The sequence below is a fragment of the Vigna unguiculata genome, chromosome 4 (assembly GCF_037176805.1).
Source record: "Vigna unguiculata cultivar grain cowpea cultivar isolate G323 ecotype 2 chromosome 4, ASM3717680v1, whole genome shotgun sequence".
Taxonomy (NCBI): domain Eukaryota; kingdom Viridiplantae; phylum Streptophyta; class Magnoliopsida; order Fabales; family Fabaceae; genus Vigna; species Vigna unguiculata.
Window position 1 is genome coordinate 5,086,880 of NC_140795.1, and position 20,816 is coordinate 5,107,695.

Sequence of the window (20,816 nt, forward strand, 5' to 3'; positions counted from 1 at the left end):
ATCTTTCTTTTAGTACAAAATGTTGTTAGTTAAAATAGAGAGATTGTTAATGACAGATATTTATGAAAAATTATATAACTTTAGAACAATATTAAGTCAATCAGTTACTTTAATTATAATAAGTTGAGTAATGAAATCTAAGATTTAGTAAATACTCGAGATCAATTATAACCACATTATAGCTAACAACAGGATTTCTTCTCGGTCATTACACAAAAATGTCTTGAAGCATTTGCCTGATACTTGTATGCCACAAAAAGGATAAAATCATAACATGCAGCATAACGAAATTAGTCAAGAATTCATGTATTTGTTTTCAAAAACACCATTGAACGGGAATTATGATTGACCTATTTATCCATAGTATAGTAAAGATGCACAAATCAAAATTTCTCGACTACATTTTCACACACCTCATCATTTGGTGAACTTGAAAATCGGTAAATCTTTGTATATATAATCTCTTCTATTACAACTCCATCTCAGCAGAATTAACTTTAATGTTCTCATACTCTGGTAAAATGGATTGTCACCGAAATGAAGTGTGACCATTTTAAAATTAAATGTTAAAATAAATGAGTTTAAAATTTTTAAAATGCGAAAATAAGTACAAGTGAGTAACTATTTTGCATTATAAAATTACAATTCTAAAGAGAAATTTTACCATTCGACTATATCCGCGTTTTCATTGTACTTGATATACGATTCTATTTGTACAGAGATGGGCCTGATATTTTATTAGGGATAACCAAAAAGAAATTTAGATAATAGATATTGTCTGTTGTCTCCCAAATAAAATATTTTCTATTACTATTCAGTTTTATCAAGAATTCCCATTTCTATTATTACATTTTTATTATTATATATGGTTTTTTTCTGGATCAAACGGCTAACTTTTCATATTCATTTCAGAAAATTCCTATATTATCCCGCAGAAAATAAACCTCGAAGATCCATCCCCAACAGAAGAGAGAATGTTAGAACTACCTTAGGGTCATGACAATTTAGCTAGCTACTTTCTTTGACTTATCAAGCTGTAAAGAATTTTCATGACGATTCCTGAAAAAAAGAAAAACCTTGTAGTCAGGTAACACCGATCATGGGATAGATAAGTAGATGACAGAAAAAAGGGAACGATAGAGCATATAAAAAGCATTGGATTTTGAACGCATTCAATACATTCATAACTACTTTCTGATAAATCAGAAGCTTCAGACTTCAACAGTAATTTATTTCTCAATCCATGGATCCTTCTGATTTCCTATCATAGAAATAAAAGTTCAGCCAAAGGTAAAAAATTTAGAAAACATAGCACCAGAAAATAACTTTGAACTTACAAGTTTTTCATCCTCGAAATGAAGTTGTACTTTGCTTTTGGAATCTAAAAATTGTTGTATGACTATTGATCCTTAAAATAATTTTTCTTTTGCTTTTTGTCCTTGCTATTTTGTTTTAATCCTTCTAATATATTTACTTTCGTCCCAGTCCATATAATATAATATTTGTTCATTTGGAATTAGACCCTTTTTATCATTAACCGTAGCATGTTACCCCCTCTAATAATGTTTTCAACAACAACCATTATTTGTATGCCACAATGATGAGCCGCCAAAATCACACAAGATAATCATCATAGCCAGCCTTTCACTTAGATAAAGAAACCATATGCTTAGATAGTAAAAACAGAAGAAGTTTTGCGGCAAAAGAGATCTTTGCATTCACATCTGGTGAAATTAAACAAACACTTGGATAAAGATGGTAGACAGATAGATCCAGGGATACTTACTTCTTGTACAATTTTATCAGTGATTGTTGCCTTGAATAGTCCATTCCCCGTTTTACAGTTTGTAATTGAACTGCACTCCCTGTTTCTAGTTGCTTTTCATTTTTTCCAGTTTTCTGTTTCTCTTTATTCCTTGATTCAGGTTTCCAGTTAGCTTTGACAAGAGATTCACCCAGTAAGTGAGCAACTTCTGAAGCCATTGCCTCTACTTTCTTCACATAAGGAAATGTCTCCTCATCAAATTGGTTGGACAACCACAAATACATAGATAATACTTGATGCCTAGTCTCAAGGTCTAGGAGTTCAGCATCATTTCGAGCAGAACTTCTTGGCATGCCCATAGCTACATTTACAGGGAGCTTCTGACCAAGAGATGTTGCATATCTAAGTAAATGGTGCATAGCTTTTGGTTCTCTAACATTGACAGGAGCAAAACAGAAATGAAAACGGTCTTCTAGAGATAATCCCTGGACCCTCTCTAACATATTAGCAATCTTCTTGACGTGACCATGTTGACACAAGAAGTATGACCCGTCCAAACGGCAACTTTCACCAAATTTTTCTAATATCTGGCTGAATGTCAAATCCGGAAGTTGCCCTGCAAACAATTCAATCTGTTCATAGTATGGAAACAGGCCTACCTTTTTCACATTATCAAAAGGTTGTTTCAAACACTCAACTAAGTAGTCCAAATCATCTAAATGCAAGGTTGTGGCAAGTCCATCAGGATATAGGCATCCTCTCCGGCCAGCTCTTCCTGCAATTTGCTTAACCTGCGATGCCGGAACAGGAACCATTTTGTCACCATTGTACTTTGTAAGGCTATTAAAAATCACCCTTCTGATGTTAAGGTTCAGGCCCATTCCCACTGCATCACTGGCCACCAGAACATCATATTCATTGCTTTGGTCGTTGAACAAACTAGCCTGCTGTCTACGAGTTTCAGGTGGAAGAGCACCATATATCACACAACAACGGTGTTTAGTCTGCTTCTCAATTGCCAACTTAGCCTCAAATATCTCTCTTCTAGAGAATGCAACTACACAATCCCCAGACCGAATATTTTCAAGATTTCCTAGCAGCGTCTTAGCTTCAACCACCAACGGTTTGAACCTCTCATAATTCTGTTCATACAACTCATCCCCAGTGTCTTGACAGATCTTCTTGACAATATCCATAACACTAGGATCACCACACAAATGTATCTCATCAGCCTTCAACCCAAGGAGAGCCCTTGTCCATGCATACCCCCTATTAGGATCTGCCATCATCTGAATCTCATCAATAACTGCCACATCATACAATTCCTGTGTCGATGCCATTTCCACAGTACATGCAACATGATTTGAAAACGGTACACGCTTATTTTCCTGCCCGGTCAACAAGCTGCAATAGATCCCCTTTGCATTAACCTTGTCAAAAACTTCCATAGCCAACAACCTAAGTGGACTACAATAAATCCCTTTTTTCGCCTCCATAAACCGCTGCAATGCATTATACGTCTTGCCGCTATTCGTCGGTCCACAATGATAAATAATCTTCCGTTTCATCGCTCTTGCAAATGGAAACCAAGTGTGTGGCTTGGTGAGGTCAGCCGACTCAACCATACCCCTGAACCTCTTTATCTCATCAGGAAATTTCTCCAAACAAAATTCCACAAATATTGGAAACAAAAAACTCACTGCCTCTTGGCTCGGCCCAAGATACTCCAAGTACTTGGCAACATCAACAGGGCATTTCTTCATGAGAAAGCTCTGGAACTTGTGTGCTGCTGTGGGAAAAAATGACAAACCAATATAAATAGCAAGGGCCTGATTGGATGCCCAACCTGATTTGGCAAACCAAACGCACACTTCTCGCAGCACCTCTACCTCTGACCTATCCAGACTTGCACCCCGTTTCCCACTGCACATTTCGCCGTACAACTCGACAGGGTCACGTGATGCCACATGGTCAAATTCCTCACTCTTCTTCCCTAACTCATCGCCATTATCACTACCACTACTAATACTACTACATTCTTGCAAAGAATCAACAATTTCTAAATTGCATTCTTTACTACCATCGTTTGCAACAACCCCATGTTCACAAAAACCATTAATACTACTACTATCTTCATTTTCAAGCTCAAAATCAATGTTCTTACCACAATCTGCGTCGAACTCAGCTATCGGCGTCTCGCCGCCGCCGCCGCCGCCGCCCTCATCTCCGGCGGCGGAAAAAGGTCTTGCGGGGAGGAATCTTTCGCCGGGAAGTCTCGAACTTTGGGAGAATCTCGGCCGAAGGAGCGGGTTTGAGAAACGGGTCGAAATTGGGGAAACCGGGTTCTGAAAAGTGTGGAATTGGGAGTGGTTGAAGAGAAGAGCTTGAAGCTTTGAGAGGGTTCTCTTGCGTGTGCACAAGTGGAAGAGGCCTCTAGCCATTGGAATAGGTTCAACAGAGAGAATGAAAGAGGACACAGAAGTGGGGCATTCAGATTAGGGTTTTTTTATTTTGTTCTGTTCAATGGCGGAAATTAGAGGGAAAGAGAAGGGGTTGGATAAATTTAATATTTGATAATTAGGGCGTGGAAGTGTGTTTTGAGAGAATGAATGAGAGGAATTTTAGGGAAGGGTCTGGTTAGGGATTTAGACGTCGAAGAAAATCTAGGGCTTCATCAATGTAATCTTTTGATGGCTTTTATTTATTTCTTGCACAATTTTAAGCAAAGTAAATATTTTCATAGCACATAATTTAGTTTCTCTAAGCGTACATGTAATACATTCTCAAATGTCTATTTACATAGAAAATTGATTCAATTGCTTATAAATTGTTTTCTGTAATAGAACTTTTGAATAATAAAAAAGTTTTCTCAATTAAACAATACTTTTAAAAATTTAATTTACAAGCATTAAAAAGTTTTATTAAATGATCCAATTGTACACTAGTTTGTATAATGAAATTGTAAGATTTATAATAATTGATTTAAAATTCAATACAAGTATTTTTCTTTTTATTAACTAGCAATATAAGATCTTTAATCCGAGAATAATGTGAATGACTAAAATTAATCTCTAAATTAATTTAATTTAATTCAATTCCACTCATTCATTGTATTTTTAAATTTCAGAGCAAAATTTTGACACTTTTTTTAAATACTATTGTTGGAGCAAAATTTTAATTTGATAATTCACTTCTTCCAGTGCATTTTTTCAATCTAAAAAATCCATGCTTATACTGTTTTTCAATAAAAAATAAAGGATAATTTTTTAGTATAAGTCTATAAATATCTTTTGTACCTTTTTTTTCCATAAAAAAAAAATTACTTCTATAATATACAAAAGAAGTATTTGTATTAACCGATCATATATTTTATGAGATAAAATTTCAATTTCATCGGAGAAAATCACAAACAGAACACAAGATTTTTTTCTTTGTTTTAAATATTGAACCATAGATTCTGCTGTCAGAAAACATGACATTAATATCTCAAATTCCATAATCATAGAGCCACCCTTGACCCCTTATCCCTCTTCCTTCCACTCCCGAAAATTCAGCTTCCAAATTTACCTTCTTTCACTCCAATTTTCACCTCAAATCAGAAATGCTAGTTCTGTCAGCATGCAATTTGTGGTCAGTGAGAGTGCCAACCCACAGAAGAAGAAGAAGCTGTGTCCTCAGCCGCCGTGAGATTTGCTTCGATGGAATGTCCTCTGTCTGCTCTCACTCCCGACACTCCCCAAACGACGCCGTTTCATCCAACAGGTTCGCCCCCATTACGCTATGTATCCCCATTGGTTTTGCAAATTGAGATTTCCGTAAAAGACTGCACTGGGTGTGGTCCTTTTGTGGTTGCATTTCAAAAGTTTGAGTCTTTGTGCATGCTAGAGTCCATTTTCATCTTCAAACTAAGGGGGTGTTTGGTTTGGAAAAGCATTTTCTGTTTTCTGTTTTCAAAAAGTTTGCATAAGAAGCAGTGGGAAAAAAGTGTTATTAAAAACTGACATGAGTGTTAAGGTAGTTACAACAAAAGTCGTTAAATTTATCATACATGATAATTGGTGATTGAATGACAATATAAGTTTACATTAGGAGTGCGTAATTTTTTTTCTCCTTCGTAATTGACTGTGAAAAAACATAAGTTTTTCATGACAAACTGCAATTGGGTGTGTGTCTTTTGTGTTTGCATTTGCAAAGTTTGAGTCTTTGTGCATCAAGAGTGCGTTTTCGTTGTTGGTGTTGCTTCTTTATTTTTTATTTTTTTTGTGGGGTTGAAACTTTGATTGACGTGTGCATGTTTGATTGAATACACATGTAGCGGCAGCACAATTCAAGTTCAAGATAAAACTTTGGATTTTGATGCAATGGTGAAGAAGCTTGTTCTATCTCCAACACGACGTGTGTTAGTGGCGAGTTTAACTGTGTTTTCCTGTTTATGTTCTTCAAGGTACATGTCAGGTCCGCACGGTTCTGCTTTTGTGTTCAGCTTGTTTGATTGACTATATCTTCGTAAGTTCATAACTATTGCTATGTATGTATGGCATGGTAAAATTGTTAGACTTTCATAATGATTACTTCGGAAAACATATCTAAAGCGATTTCTAAGAATAGTTCTAATACTTCCTATATTCTCTTCCTACTGATTCTCCTATTTACTAGATAATGAAATAATAGAATTTTTTTATATTTTCTGGACATTAAGCGTATTTTCTAATACTCTCTTTATAAAGTGTTATGAGGATTTGTAGGAAGATACAATATTACCCAATTCTAATTATTTGACCATGTAAAAATCTTTACGCCCATAGTGCATGACAATTAAACTATCATCAACAGGGTATTGCTAATTTGCTAAAATATTTATATTTATATCTTTGTAAATGCTAGTGAGATGGACCACCTTTGATTTGGTGTATTTCACTAGTAGTTTATAATATGGACATGGAACTGTGAGTTGCCAATGGTGGGAGGAAGATATTCTGTAGTCAGATAGAAAGAACTTTGAATCTTAACCTTTAATTATGTTTTTTTATCCTTCATAAAATTCATATAATATTAGAAGAAAAAAGAAAGCCATTAGATCGTGATTATACCCTGGACTGTCTGAAATGTGTGTGCAGTGATTCTAGGTCCTTGATGGTGTCATGAGTTCATAGTTGTTACATGTCACCAATTGTAATAAATACATAACAAGTGAAGTGCAGTCAGCGAATTGTAGCAGCGTGTTCTATTTTTCTATTTTCTTTCATTATAAACATGTTGTTATTATATTCTCTTATGCAAGTCTCTTTTAGTATTTACCAGAAAAGTTTATCTTCATGTCATAACTTGTAAATGTACAGCCCTGGCATTGGGGGATCCATCAGTAACACTTGAAGAAGTAACCCCTCCTGTGTTTTCTTCTGGGCCACTCTTTCCCATAGAGGTCAGCTTTCAACTATAGCCCCTATTTTGTCTGTAGTGTCTGCATGACATATTTCTTATACTGTTGCAGCAATAGTTAATTCCAATTCATTGTGATTGGCAGGATCGAATTGTCCAACTATTTGAAAAAAACACATATTCTGTTGTTAACATTTTTGATGTGACATTACGTCCTCAGCTTAATATAACTGGTGTGGTTGAGGTAACTCAGTACTTAATCTATAATATCTCATGTTAAATCTATAATAACTCAGTACTCTATCTAATAAGCATGATAGGTTTTTTTATTGTCCTACACTAGAATATGAAACAGTTTAATTTGTTTTTTGTATCTATACTACCAGATTCCTGAAGGAAACGGTTCGGGAGTAGTGTGGGATGAGGAGGGCCACATTGTGACAAATTATCATGGTGAGAATCAGGGGGAACAGTTTCTATGTTATGTTTGGCTTCAATCTCTAAAATAACACAAACACATTTAGCTTTTGATCTCTTCAGTAAGATTTTGTTGACCTCTCCGTGTGAATGGATAAGGTTTCTCGTATGTGGATCTTTTGATTTATCTCCTTTTTGCTCTTTCTTTGAAATCTTTAGCTCCATTTTTCTGCTTGCCTAATGTATTTGCTGTGCTCTGATGGAAAGCTCTGTACTATGCGCTTGTTAATTTGTATGCATATTTTCCCAATCTCAGTGTATTCAGTAGGCTTGCAAGACCAGGTGCTGACATGTGATTGTTACATTCTTGTATTATTCAGTAGTTGGCAATGCCCTTTCAAAAAACCCGAAGGCTGGTGAGGTGGTTGCCAGAGTTAATATTCTAGCATCAGAAGGGTGAGGCTCATGTAGACTGTTTTTTCTTTGCATATAATGTCAAATTTCAGTTTCAACATATGTAATTCTGATTTCTACTCTTTCAATTATAAAGGTTACAAAAGAATTTTGAAGGTAGACTCATCGGAGCTGACCGTTTAAAGGATCTTGCTGTCTTGAAGGCATGATTTCTATTTTACTTTCTGAACTTATTTCTTCTGTAAATCAATTGTCTGATTTCCATAACATCTCTGTTGCACTCTATATCATTTTTTCTTCCAAGTTGGATATTCTTTTGTTGTTACTAAGGTTCCTATTAACATATGAGGTCTTCTGTTTTACTTTTATAATAATCTGTTCCATCAAATGATTGATTCATCATTGAAATTCTAAAGGTTTGTCTTTTTCTTTAGTTCATTACATGTTACTAAAAGTTGCTTTCTTGTTAATAAAATTGTGCATACACATGACAAGTATTAACAAATCCACAAATACAGGTAGATGCCCCTAAAGATATTTTAAGGCCTATCAAGGTGGGGCAATCATCGTCTCTAAAAGTTGGGCAACAATGTTTGGCAATTGGAAATCCATTTGGTTTTGATCACACCCTCACAGTTGGTGTTATAAGTGGACTTAACCGAGATATCTTTAGTCAAACTGGGGTAACAATTGGTGGTGGTGTTCAAACTGATGCAGCAATAAATCCTGGGAACAGGTTACAATGTTTTCTTGGTCAAAATGTTTTCTTTTTATTTTTTTCATGATGCTATCGAGTGTTAACTGGTTGTTATATAAAATGCTGCATTTCTTACTTTTCCTGTGATGCTTACAGTGGAGGCCCTCTTCTCAATTCCAAAGGAAGCTTAATTGGGATTAATACTGCAATATTTACTCAGACAGGCAAGTTATTTTACCATCACAATCAGAAGGAATTGATGTATATATGAAAATTGTAGCTGAGAAAATCTTTTGGGTTCACTTGTAAACACAATTCTACCACTTTTTCCTTCATTACATTGTTGATTCATTCACTTTACTTTGCATGGAGAAATGACTGTTTAAGCTGCAAGTTCTAGTTTTGCATGCTTCATGTTTTTGTTTCTTTTCTTGCTATTGCAGGAACATCAGCTGGTGTAGGATTTGCAATCCCATCTTCAACTGTATTAAGAATTGTTCCTCAACTCATTCAGTTTGGAAAAGTAAGTGTTTCATGGAACCAAAATATGCAAAAAGAATGTAGCAAGTCTTCAACTTTGCTGTGGTATCCTTATTAACATTACAAGGTTTATAATTTGTGATTGAAGGTTGTTAGAGCTGGTTTAGATGTGGATATTGCACCGGACTTAATTGCAAACCAACTTAATGTTCGAAATGGAGCTCTTGTTCTTCTGGTAAATCCACAAGATTCTCTCTTGTTACACTTATAAATCATTGTTTAACTCTGTTGAACTTGTGTTCCTCAGGTTCCTGCAAATAGTGTTGCTGCCAAAGCTGGGTTAAATCCCACCACAAGGGGATTTGCTGGAAATATAGTCCTTGGAGATATCATTGTTGCAGTTGACAATAAGCCTGTGAGTTCTCTTCTGAAGAATTTTTTTGTTAACTTTCCTTAGGTAATGCATATAATAAACTTGTGTTAATTAATTTGATTATAAGTTTGGTGCATCTTTGGCAGGTGAAGAGCAAAGCAGAGTTGTTGAAAGCATTGGATGAGTATAATGTAGGAGATAAAGTGGTGTTGATGGTTCAGAGGGGTAATGAAAAGTTGGAGCTGCCTGTGGTACTTGAGGAACAAAGTTCTTGAAATGGTTTTTGGTTTATGTGCATTGATGTGTTGTTATACACCCACAAATGTATTATATTTGCAGACAATATTTTGTTGTACAATTAGCAAAATAGAAAAGAAAGTAATTCGTATGTGTAATCAGGATCTTATAATAGCAGTATGATGCGATTCAATTGAGTCTTTATTTTTGTAAAAAAAACTCGATTTGGTCTCTTCTGTTGAATGGACTTTAACATTATCTGAAAGTATTATGTATCAAAATTTAGGTCTGTCATATGTTAAAATTTAAATCATTTTCTATATTTCACGTCTTAAAATAAAAGGAATTTTAAGATAGACCGATCTTATACACGTCTTGGCATGGATTTTGTTGGCATATTGGTCTTTAATACCCTAATATACAATACCTAATGAAAAGTTGGAACGGTTTGTATAATTTCACAATACCTAAAAAGGTGAGTATAGGTTATTTTTTAAGTCAAAATATGATTCCTTGTGTGCAAAACATTGTTAATTATTTTAGCATTCATATAAAACATTGTTAATTTTTTTTTCCATTTCAATCTATTTCGACATAAAAAGTTCAAAATATTCGATACGTTATTTCTTAAGTCAAACTATGATTCCTTGCGTGCAAAACTTGGTTGGATTAGTAACAAATATAATACTCCAAATGAAAAGAGTGGTAAGATAAAAAACAAAGTCAAACGTTGCTAGTTTCATATATTTCTGCTCAAGAAATAATGGAAACAACATAAGAAAGTGATGTGTTTGGCTTTTTTTTCAACTAGTTCACATACTCAGAAACCAACATAAAAAATAAATTATGCTTTATTGATTGGTTTAACAATAATATATTAACATTGTAACAGATATTCCATGTTGATTAAAGAAAATAACACTGCATTACACAGATTTTGAGAGCTACCAATCAATTTCGTGTGGAAGATGTTTAAAGTGTTTGAAACCATGAATATTCCAAATTCTAATCCATGTTTTTCTGGCATGGAAAATTACATCAAGTAATTCTTTATTATCATTAACACATATTAAAAAATTGGTTTTAATTTTTATTAATTGGCAAACATCTATCTATTTCTTAATTTAAGATTAAATATGTTTTTAGTCCCTTAACTTTTAATGAATTTTGGAATTAGTCTCTTTTGAAACTTTAAATCAATTTAGTCCTTCATCTTCCGAAATACGTGGATTTAGTCATTTTAATCAAATTTTGTTATATTTATTTGATGTTTCGTACACATTTCAGGGTTGTATTTGAGTTGTTTATAGTGTTTGACACATTTTCTCTTCAATGTTAAGTCAAATACTATTATGAAATGAATTTAAAATGTCAAATAAATTCAAGAAAATTTGATTAAAAGGACTAAATCCATGTATTTCGAAAGATGAACTAAATTGGTCTAAAGTTTCAAAATGGACTAATTCTAAAATTCACTTTTAAAATTAAGGGACTAAAAACATATTTAACCCTTTAATTTATATGAGACATTCCATCATTTACTAAGAATTAGGATTAAAATAAAAACATTACAAAAGCTAAATAAAACTATATGGTATATGAGAATTAAAAAGACATTTAAATAATTTTATAATTCACCATTGGAAATTTGGAAGTTGTTTCCATGCTGTTGCTTCCTAAATCCATTGAGAGGGAATATTTTTATTTATTTTTTATTTTACAGTTAAAAGACTAAGTAAATTATTTGAATAGAAGCAATATTCTAACTCCAATTTTTCGCAGTAATTAACGTTGTTAAATTTGATTTAGAGCGATTCTTCTTTATAATGGATAAGGTTGAATTTGCGGCACTAACTTTTTCACTTTTTAATTGAACAAAAATAGAAATACACAAAGTGATATTTGAGAAAACAATGGAAGGAAGAGAACGGATTTGAATATATACTTTTTTTCAAGTAAAATTCATAATCTGTAATCATGATATTACTGTCATCATCCTATTTTTAATAAATAAAAAAGTTTAATGCGTATATTTGCGTACATGTTTATTAAATATTTCTTTTAGGCTTAAATACCTTTTTGGTCCTCATTCTCGTAGTGTTTGTTGCGAATGGTCCTCATTTTCACAGAATGTTTAAAATGGTCCTCATTTTTGCAATTCGTGTTTTATTTGGTCCTTTTCTGTAACGCCGTTTAAATCATTAATGGAACATTGTACATGTGGCACGATTTTGTATTAGGGTGTGTTACGTGTACTGCACATGTGGCTTAATTAGATATTTGGGGATAAATAAGTGAGCTAGGGTTTTGGTAGGGAATGTTTGGGCAGTTGATGAGTTTTAGCAATCTTGTTCCTCCATTCTCAATTGGTATTGGTATTGCTGCAATGTTCTTCTTTCTGCAATCCCATTATATAGGTATGTTACAGTCTCAATCTTCTTCCTTTACCTCTGGTTGTAATCGTTGGAGGCAACTGTGTTGTATCACTTCGTGCACTATTGGTGGTTCAACAAGAAATGAATTAACCCCGATTTGTAGTTGCAGAGAGATGGTTGCTTTGAGGATGGTAAGAACTCCAAAGAATATTGGTAGAAAATTTTCGGTACAATCTATTTTTACTTTTGTGTTAATAATAAAGTAGTTTTAATTTTTGGTTTATTGATTTACAGAGTGGTGGTTCCAATAACTGCAACTTTTTCAAATGATGGTGTTGATGAAAAGGATGTCATCATCATGACACAAATGAGGCAGATTAATGATTTAGAGAAGTCATTGAAGGTTGCTGAGAAGAGGCTGCAATTAGTAATAGGGAGTTCTTATTGTATTATTCGTACTGTTATTGTGTGTAATCTTTTAAAGTCCAATCTGTTTTGTACTATTGTTAAATGAAAAAATGAATTAGTTTGATTATGTTGATATTAGTCCCAACATGTTTAAAATGACATCTTAATCTGAGCATTGAAGTAAGTGAAATTGATTTAAGTTTGGGAAAAATTAAATTGATATAAGTCTGGAAGAAGTTAAATTCATAACATTAATTCATCCTCATCAAAATGCACTACATCAATGTTTGGCAAAAGTGAAACTGAACGAAGTTTAAGGAAAGTCAAAATGCAGTACATCAATAATGAATTCTACATCAGAAATTCTAAAAAATAACTAAGAGGTTTGTAGCTGCTATCATGGCCTCCTCCTAATCTGTAATTTCATCCTAAGCTGCTGAGATGGTTCTTCTGGTGTTGGTAGTGGTGTTGCTTGACTCTCCACTTCATTCCTTGGTGGTTGAGTTGTTTGAGTTTCAGCAGTTGGTGCATTCTCAGCAGGTTGGGCATCTGGTGCAGTCTCAGCAGGTGTTGCAGTCTGCTTATCCACATATGGGCAATTGTTCCTGTTATGTCCAATATGACGACATATGCTACATTTTTTTCTATGACCTCCTTTGCTGATTTGTGTGTTATCCTTTCTCAACTCCCACTCTTCCAACCTTCTTTTTTTCTTGGGTCTTCCTGGTAAGATTCTCTTATATGGTGGATGGACGTCAGGGTAGGGAGTTCTTTCCCATAAGACTTCACCATTAACTGGAAAGATGATGAATTGATATATTTCTTCATAGGTGGATCTCCTGAAACAGATTGGTATGAAATCCTCAGCATTGACATTGATGAAATTCATTGCTGCAATAGCATGGCAGCAAGAGATAGCAGTCAGAAGCCATTTCCTACAGCTGCAATGTTGAGCATCCACATTCACTGTGTACTTGTCTCCAACCATGGATATGTGCCTCACTTCAAATATCTTTTCTCCTGACCAGTTGCAAATATCATTAAACATATCAGTACACGAATAAGTTGATTGTGTTAAAAGAAAGACAAAAACCTAACCTTGGGATCCAATATTTGGTTAACTCCTTTTCCTTATGTAGAGTTTGTCAAGGACCTTTGGGCAAATGTTTCCTTCAAAAGTTGTAACCTTTTTTCTCTTAGTGACCCACCTTTCCATTAAATAAACTCTGATTTCCTCGAGCATGATGATTATGGGTTTGCCTCTTGCATCTACTATGACACTATTAAAAGTTTCACTCATATTGTTGACAATTGTGTCGCATATGGCTCGACCACTAAATCTAGACTTGGACCAGAACCTGCATAAATAATAGCGTCAGTATTGATATCAGGTATTTGTACAGAAATCAGGTATTTGTATAGAAATTAGGTATTTGTACAGTAGAGATGCCTTGGAGGTATAACAATAAGGTATCTGTAAGCATCAATATTTAACTCTTTAATTGTTAACATCACTCTTTCCCAAACTGCTGGGTGTGTGCTCCTAGCAGCCTTCCACATGAGTATCTTTAATTTTTGGCCAGAGAATCTTTTTCTGAAATTTGCATACAGATGCCTCATGCAAAACCTGTGCTCAGTAGTGGGTAATAGGTCCTGAATGGCAGGCACTAATCCTTGTGCAATGATAAGATTATTAGTACTTACAACATTAAACAAAAATTAATAAATTGAACATATATTAAACATACCTTTTGTTGGTCAGACATAAAGGTCATTGTCCTACACACGTCAATACCTCCAAGATCATCAATAAGCAATTCCAAGAATCATGTCCAAGTTTCTTTATTTTCAACTTCCACAACAGCATACGCTAAGGGCAGTAACTGATCATTAGCATTTCTACCCACAACACTCAACAACTCACCTCCGTATTTTCCTTTTAAAAAACAACCATCCAAACCTATGATGGGTCTACAGAAGACAAAGAAATTTCCCTAATTGCAAAATTTCCCCTAAATTAAAAAATTAACGTTAATTAGCCACCTGTACAGTACACGTAACACACCCTAATACAAACCGTGTCACCTGCACAATGTTCCGTTAATGATTTAAACGATGTTACAGAAAATGACCAAATAAAACACGAATTGCGAAAATGAGGACCATTCTAAACATTCGGTAAAAATGAGGATCATTTTAAACATTATGTGAAAATGAGGACCATCCGCAACAAATACTAAGAAAATGAGGATCAAAAAGGTATTTAAGTCTTTCTTTTATAAAAGTAAAAATTATATTATCAAGAATTTAATATTGGATATTTTTTAATTTCAAACAATAATAAAGACATGTTAATTATACAAATTTAAAAATAAAATGTTAAATAAGTTAAAAGTATTTTATTAATTAAAAAAGTTGTACTTATCCATCATAATGATATTCGATTTAAAAGTTAAATATTATTTATAAGATTAAACGTATTTTTATCCTTTAACTTTTAATAAAAATTAGAATCAGTCTTTTTTAGAAATTTTGAATCAATTTAATCCCTTAATTTTGTAGATGTGTGAATTTAGTTTTTTTAACTAAATTTTATTAAATTTATTTGATTATTTGACGTTTCAAATATATATCAGTGTAATATTTTAGTTTGTTTACATCGTCTAACTTTAACCCATGTTTGTTTCAATGTTAACTAAGAAACATGCTTGAAACGTCAACTAACCTTCAAAAATCTGATTTAAAGGACTAAATTTTAGTATTTCTAAAAATAAAAAACGATTCAAATTTTTTAAATTAAAAAAAAAAACTAATTTCAATTTTCATAAAAAATTAATGATAAAAACATATTTAAATCTTATTTCTATTCATGCTTAACTTCATGAAGTTGACAAAGTGAATAAAAACTTATAAGTTGATCAAATTCACCTCATATTTTATCTGGACGGATAAAAAAATAAAAATAAAAATTAATAACGATAAAACAAAATCCGACCCATTCAAATTAAATCTACAATAAACTAAGTTGATTCGTATAATCCACTAAACTAAATAAAAAAAAATAATCCAAATTTAAATAAAAAAATTCTTTAGTAAAAAGTTTTTCATTTATCATGACAATATTAAATTACTTATTTTAACCTAAAATTGATGATTTGATTCTGAAAAATCGGATACTTTTCTTTAGTTTACCATTACTATTTGCTAATTTTCTCAATACAGAAATTCATTATAGTAACATTTTAGAGAAATTTGGATTTTGATTTTTTATTGTCTTTTCTGTAGTGTCTTAAAATTATCATGATGATCACTATTTTAAAATTTTAAAACATATTAAAAATATATTTAAAGTGTCAAAATAGTATATTTTTAATACTCGTTATAATCTGATTCACTTGATAATGAACGTTTCAGAGCAGAGTTTCTAATATATATATATATATATATATATATATATATATATATATATATATATATATATATATATATATATATATATACTCACTCAAAACAAAGTAATATATAAATGTGAGGCTATATTTTAATACATGATTTTTTATTAGGTGAAGTGAATTTTAAAATTAGTCCATTTCGAAATTTTGAATCAATTTAGTCATTTATTGTTCGAAATACGTGAATTTAGTTATTTTAATCAAATTTGATTAGGTTGATCTGATGTTTCGTATGCATTTCAGGATTATAGTTGAGTTGTTTATACTGCGAGACACATTTTTTATTTTATCTTTAATGTTAAATCATATACTATTATGAAACATATTTAAAATGTCAAATAAATTTAACAAAATTTGATTAAAATGATTAAATTCACATATTTTAAAAAATAAAGGACTAAATTGGTCTAAAATTTCGAAATGGACTGATTCTAAAATTTATTAAGAGATCTAAAACATTTTCGACCTTTTTATTATGGGAACCTAAAAATTGGAAAAATGGTAAAGCATAGTTTAAAGTGTTAATTATGTTTGGGGTGGTGTCCACACAGAGACAGGGACTTAGGTTGCTGGATTTTGACCAGTTTTCCAACATGGGTTGTAAACCCTAAGACACACGAAAGAGACAACAATGGCATCAAACGAGGTCTAAGTTCTTGTAAATTCACTATCTTTGGATTTTTATCTTTACCAATTTAGTAGACTCCTATGTTGCTACATACCTGCCTACCCTTAAGGGGCATGGTTAGCAATTTTATGCAATGTCATTTCACCATCTCTTCAACTCTTCAAATTTTATATATCTTTTATCATCACCATCATCATTTCCCATTAATAAAAAATAGGTTAAATTTAATTTATTTGAAGAGAAATTCATTTGCGTGTGCTTTTTTCAGAATTTGTGACAGGTCACATGTTCATATCGGAATAAGATGTGAAAAGTTTGGCATAGAAAAGGGAATGTTGCAATCCAAGAATGAGCACAAATGTGACAAAAATTGTCTCAGAAGAGTCTGAGAAGAATGATGCAGAGAATTTCTCACACAGAAAGCAACATTAACAGTATTATATTGAACAATGGGGTCCTTCCCACATACTTCACAAAGGAACAATTCAAAATAGAATTGTTTACATGTAGAAAACGAAAAACAACTACGTTGGAAGGTTGCCTTGTCATGTTGTGCTTGTCTTTGATTTGTTGAAGATAAAAGGAAATGTTTGTGAGCATCAGCAGTGAAAGTGAAACAATCACAGCACAGATTCACAATATAAAAACACCTCATAATGCTTCTAATTCTGCAGTCTCTTCTGATCCTTAATTTTTTGTCATTCATTCACACAAATAACACTGAAAGGGGTTTTACTTTTTCTTGACTTGGTTGGTGACATATTCCTTTGGAAAGAGCTTAAATAGCATACAAACACACCCTCTTCTCAACACCAAAGTCATCATCATTTTCATTGGAGCCATATCCTAAAAGGGAGGCAGAAGTTTTGGGAACAGAAACCTTATTGGGAGGCACATAACTTGAAATTTGCAAACACTGTGAGTTATCACAACTTGAAACTTCTTTTGTGTCATTATACATATTTCAGAACACCAAATAAATAATGGGTTTTGTTTTCCCAAACTTGCATTATCTTATATCATACATAGCCATGAGAAAAGTTATAATATAATAAATATCTTATATTTCACTGTCACTTACTGAGTTGAAGCTTCTTACAGATATTTGAAAAAGTAGTGACATCTTGAGAAGCCTCTCTCTATATATATTTGCATTTGGCTTTTGGAGAAGTGATCCAAAAGAACATGGAGGAGAGGAATGAGATGGAAAAGATTGATGATGTTATGCCAGGATTTCGTTTTCACCCCACTGATGAAGAGCTTGTTGATTTCTATCTCAAGAGAAAAATTCAGCAGAAGTCTCTCCCTATTGAACTGATTAAGCAAGTGGATATTTACAAACATGATCCATGGGACCTTCCAAGTAAGAACTCTCATGCCTCACACACCCTCATTTTTTTTTTCCATCTTTCTCTTCTTCTGCTGTTTGGCTTTATGCCAGATACACAAATGTTACATATACATTTATACTAATCTGCAACAAAGTTTTCCTAGTTTTGTTTGGCCTTTGTATTTCTAATGTAAATTTTAAAGTCAAACTGAAGTATAGGTTTTGTCATAAAAGAAATTAACAGTTTAGAATGTAGAGACTAAACTAAAACTAATTTTGACTAAATCTTGAGGCACCTAAAACACATTACACTCTTCTTAAGTTGTAGAGAAATCATCAAAGGTTTAACTGTTTAAAACTAGACAACTTTTTTCTATATTTAACTTGCTCATTAACATCTTAGCTATGCTGATACTTTTATGTATTACTATGAACTTTGACATCTGAGCTATGCTGATACTTCAGAGTATATTTAACTTGGTTTCCTTTTGTTGTTTTTATGCACAAAAGAGCTTGCAGGCACAGGGGAGAAAGAGTGGTACTTCTATTGTCCAAGGGACAGAAAATACAGGAATAGTGCACGGCCAAATAGGGTGACAAGAGCTGGGTTTTGGAAGGCCACTGGAACTGACAGACCTATATATTCCTCTGAAGGAAAGTGCATTGGTCTGAAGAAGTCTCTTGTGTTCTACCGAGGAAGAGCTGCCAAAGGAATGAAAACTGATTGGATGATGCATGAGTTTAGGCTTCCTTGCATCTCTGACTCTTCCCCTTCCAAAAAACTCTCAGACAAAACCCTCCCTCCAACTGTATGTATTCAACCAATTCTTTCTACATGAAATTTCAAGTCATAACATAGGTTAAAGAGACTAATCTTGTCATCTTCATACTCATAAACTATACAGAGGAGTGTTAATGCCATACATACACATTCTCTGACAACATTTATTTAGTATATTCTTCTTACACATTCTATATCTTGATACAGATTTGTTGAAAATATTGTGTGTGCTTTCAGGATTCATGGGCAATCTGTAGGATATTCAAGAAAACCAACTCCATTTCCATGGCACAGAAAGCTTTATCACACCCTTGGATCTCTCAGTTATCTGGAAGCATGGTATCAGACATGTTCACACAGGGTGCAGCAACAAACCATCATCTAGGATCACCAGCCATTCAATTTTGTGAAGATAAGCAAGATTTAAACCAAGTCTCCAACAATGAAATCAACACCAACTTCACAGCTTCAGATATTCCCAGTTACAAACCCATCGACAGCATCACAGTTCCCAAGCCTTCACCACAAATTCCTGTTTCAGATGATTTCCTATTCTACACAGAACATACCAAGTGCACACTTGATGCCAGTTCCATGCTTTCTCCCAACCCTGACTACATAACATTTGAAGAGCCAAACCAGCAACAGTATAGTGGCTTCTCGACCAATCTACCTCACTTCATCCAACAACAAAACATGAGCACAGAAACAGTAACAAAGGAACAACAAGATTGGGAAACAATTGGGAGAACCACTGGTTTTCCCTTTACTTTGCTTCCCCCATATGATTCATGGAAGTCTTCTTCTGTGGTTTGGGAGTCACCTTCTTGCCCCAGTGACATCTCCACTACCTATTCCACCAGTAAATGCTACACTTGATTCATCAACCAAATTGGGTGCATTCATGGTGTGTGTGATCAGGTTTACCACTTCTACAATTTTGGTATATTTACCACTAAAATCAATACCACTAGGTGCTGATTTTACTTGTAAATATACAAGGGTTACCATTGCTTCCTTGTTCGTAGTTAAATGTACCTGAAGGTAACCTCCACCAAGAAACACAGAAAAGAGTCCAAATTTTACAAGTCATGCATGTGCTGGGAAAATAGATCTTCCATGTTAGTTTTTCATATGACAGGATCATGTGAAGGGAAAAAAAATACACAAAAATTCTAGTTCTTATGTGTGTCTATGTTTCTAATTCATGTGATTCTCTCACATTTGCTAAACTCTCTAGGAATGATTCATTTTGGGTGCAGCAATCACTTGTTTCAAGGAGGTTTGCTTATATGCTTATATATTTCATGTGCTTGGTATTATATTTACCAAGATGTACATATAGTTCCATTTTCTGCATATAGCTTTAATTTTTTTTACTGGTTTATTATCCATTTCCCTTCTGTTATGTTTCTCTGTTTTCTATATTTCAATATTAGTGTCTAACAAAAATAAATAATAAATAGCTTTCACTGTTTTATACAAGAAATGAGTAATACTGACAAATTGATTCATATCATGAGAGGATAGTGCAGGAACGTGGCGTGCAAGAATGAATATGAGAAGTGAAATGAATAAATATATAGTAAAAAAGGTTATGTCTTAATTTAACATATAAAATAATATACATGTATGGATAATTAGATATACACACTACAAAGATATAATACTTTCATTGTGCAGAGAAGCCAATTTTCTGGTCACCGCATACAGAGATAGCACAGAATTACAAGTTTCTTTATTTCAGGATTATCCATCAACTAGTTGCTTCTATGGATTAACTGATTTTGAGATTAAACATTTTTAATTAAATTTGTTAAAAGTCTTTATCTAAAATAATAATTTAGTAAAAATGCAAAAAGGTATTTTACACTCTAAATCTAATCAAACAAGGTGTAGGTTTCTTTAAATAAAGTGTTTGGGTTTGATTCTTGTGGATTGATGAAGGAACATGATTATTAAAAAATATGAACATGGATAAAGATGAGGGTAAAGTTGTCATTTCTCAAATTATGGGATGCAAGAAGGAAAAAGAGAGGTACCGGAAGAAACAGCCTTGTAATTTTCTTTTCCAAACATT

At 33.1% G+C, this 20,816-nt stretch overlaps 3 protein-coding genes across 4 annotated transcripts; 2 read left to right on the plus strand and 1 right to left on the minus strand.

Annotated features, from left to right (window-relative positions):
- Positions 1 to 576: 576 nt before the first annotated feature.
- Positions 577 to 4,440, minus strand: LOC114182125 (ATP-dependent RNA helicase). Its single transcript, XM_028068902.2, has 2 exons — positions 1,787 to 4,440; positions 577 to 1,059 (listed from the first exon to the last, which is right to left on the minus strand). Exons 1-2 carry the CDS (start codon positions 4,204 to 4,206, stop codon positions 1,005 to 1,007), a joined length of 2,475 nt encoding a protein of 824 aa, XP_027924703.2. The 5' UTR covers positions 4,207 to 4,440; the 3' UTR covers positions 577 to 1,004.
- A 755-nt stretch (positions 4,441 to 5,195) lies between these two features.
- DEG8 (Trypsin family protein with PDZ domain-containing protein) lies at positions 5,196 to 10,027 on the plus strand. 2 transcript variants are annotated; one of them, XM_028067903.2, is made up of 13 exons: positions 5,196 to 5,527; positions 6,087 to 6,220; positions 7,105 to 7,187; positions 7,290 to 7,388; positions 7,531 to 7,597; positions 7,942 to 8,017; positions 8,112 to 8,178; positions 8,494 to 8,711; positions 8,829 to 8,896; positions 9,116 to 9,195; positions 9,301 to 9,387; positions 9,460 to 9,567; positions 9,672 to 10,027. In XM_028067903.2, exons 1-13 carry the CDS (start codon positions 5,367 to 5,369, stop codon positions 9,798 to 9,800), a joined length of 1,377 nt encoding a protein of 458 aa, XP_027923704.1. In that variant the 5' UTR covers positions 5,196 to 5,366; the 3' UTR covers positions 9,801 to 10,027. The 2 variants fall into 2 exon arrangements, with proteins under 2 accessions (XP_027923704.1, XP_027923703.1); XM_028067902.2 differs by having other exon boundaries at positions 5,198 to 5,527; positions 6,081 to 6,220.
- A 6,511-nt stretch (positions 10,028 to 16,538) lies between these two features.
- NAC094 (NAC domain containing protein 94) lies at positions 16,539 to 20,225 on the plus strand. Its single transcript, XM_028068216.2, has 5 exons — positions 16,539 to 16,643; positions 16,894 to 17,543; positions 17,727 to 17,988; positions 18,466 to 18,764; positions 18,974 to 20,225. The coding sequence occupies exons 3-5, from the start codon at positions 17,811 to 17,813 to the stop codon at positions 19,613 to 19,615; spliced, it is 1,119 nt and encodes a 372-aa protein (XP_027924017.2). The 5' UTR covers positions 16,539 to 16,643; positions 16,894 to 17,543; positions 17,727 to 17,810; the 3' UTR covers positions 19,616 to 20,225.
- The last annotated feature ends 591 nt before the right edge of the window (positions 20,226 to 20,816 follow it).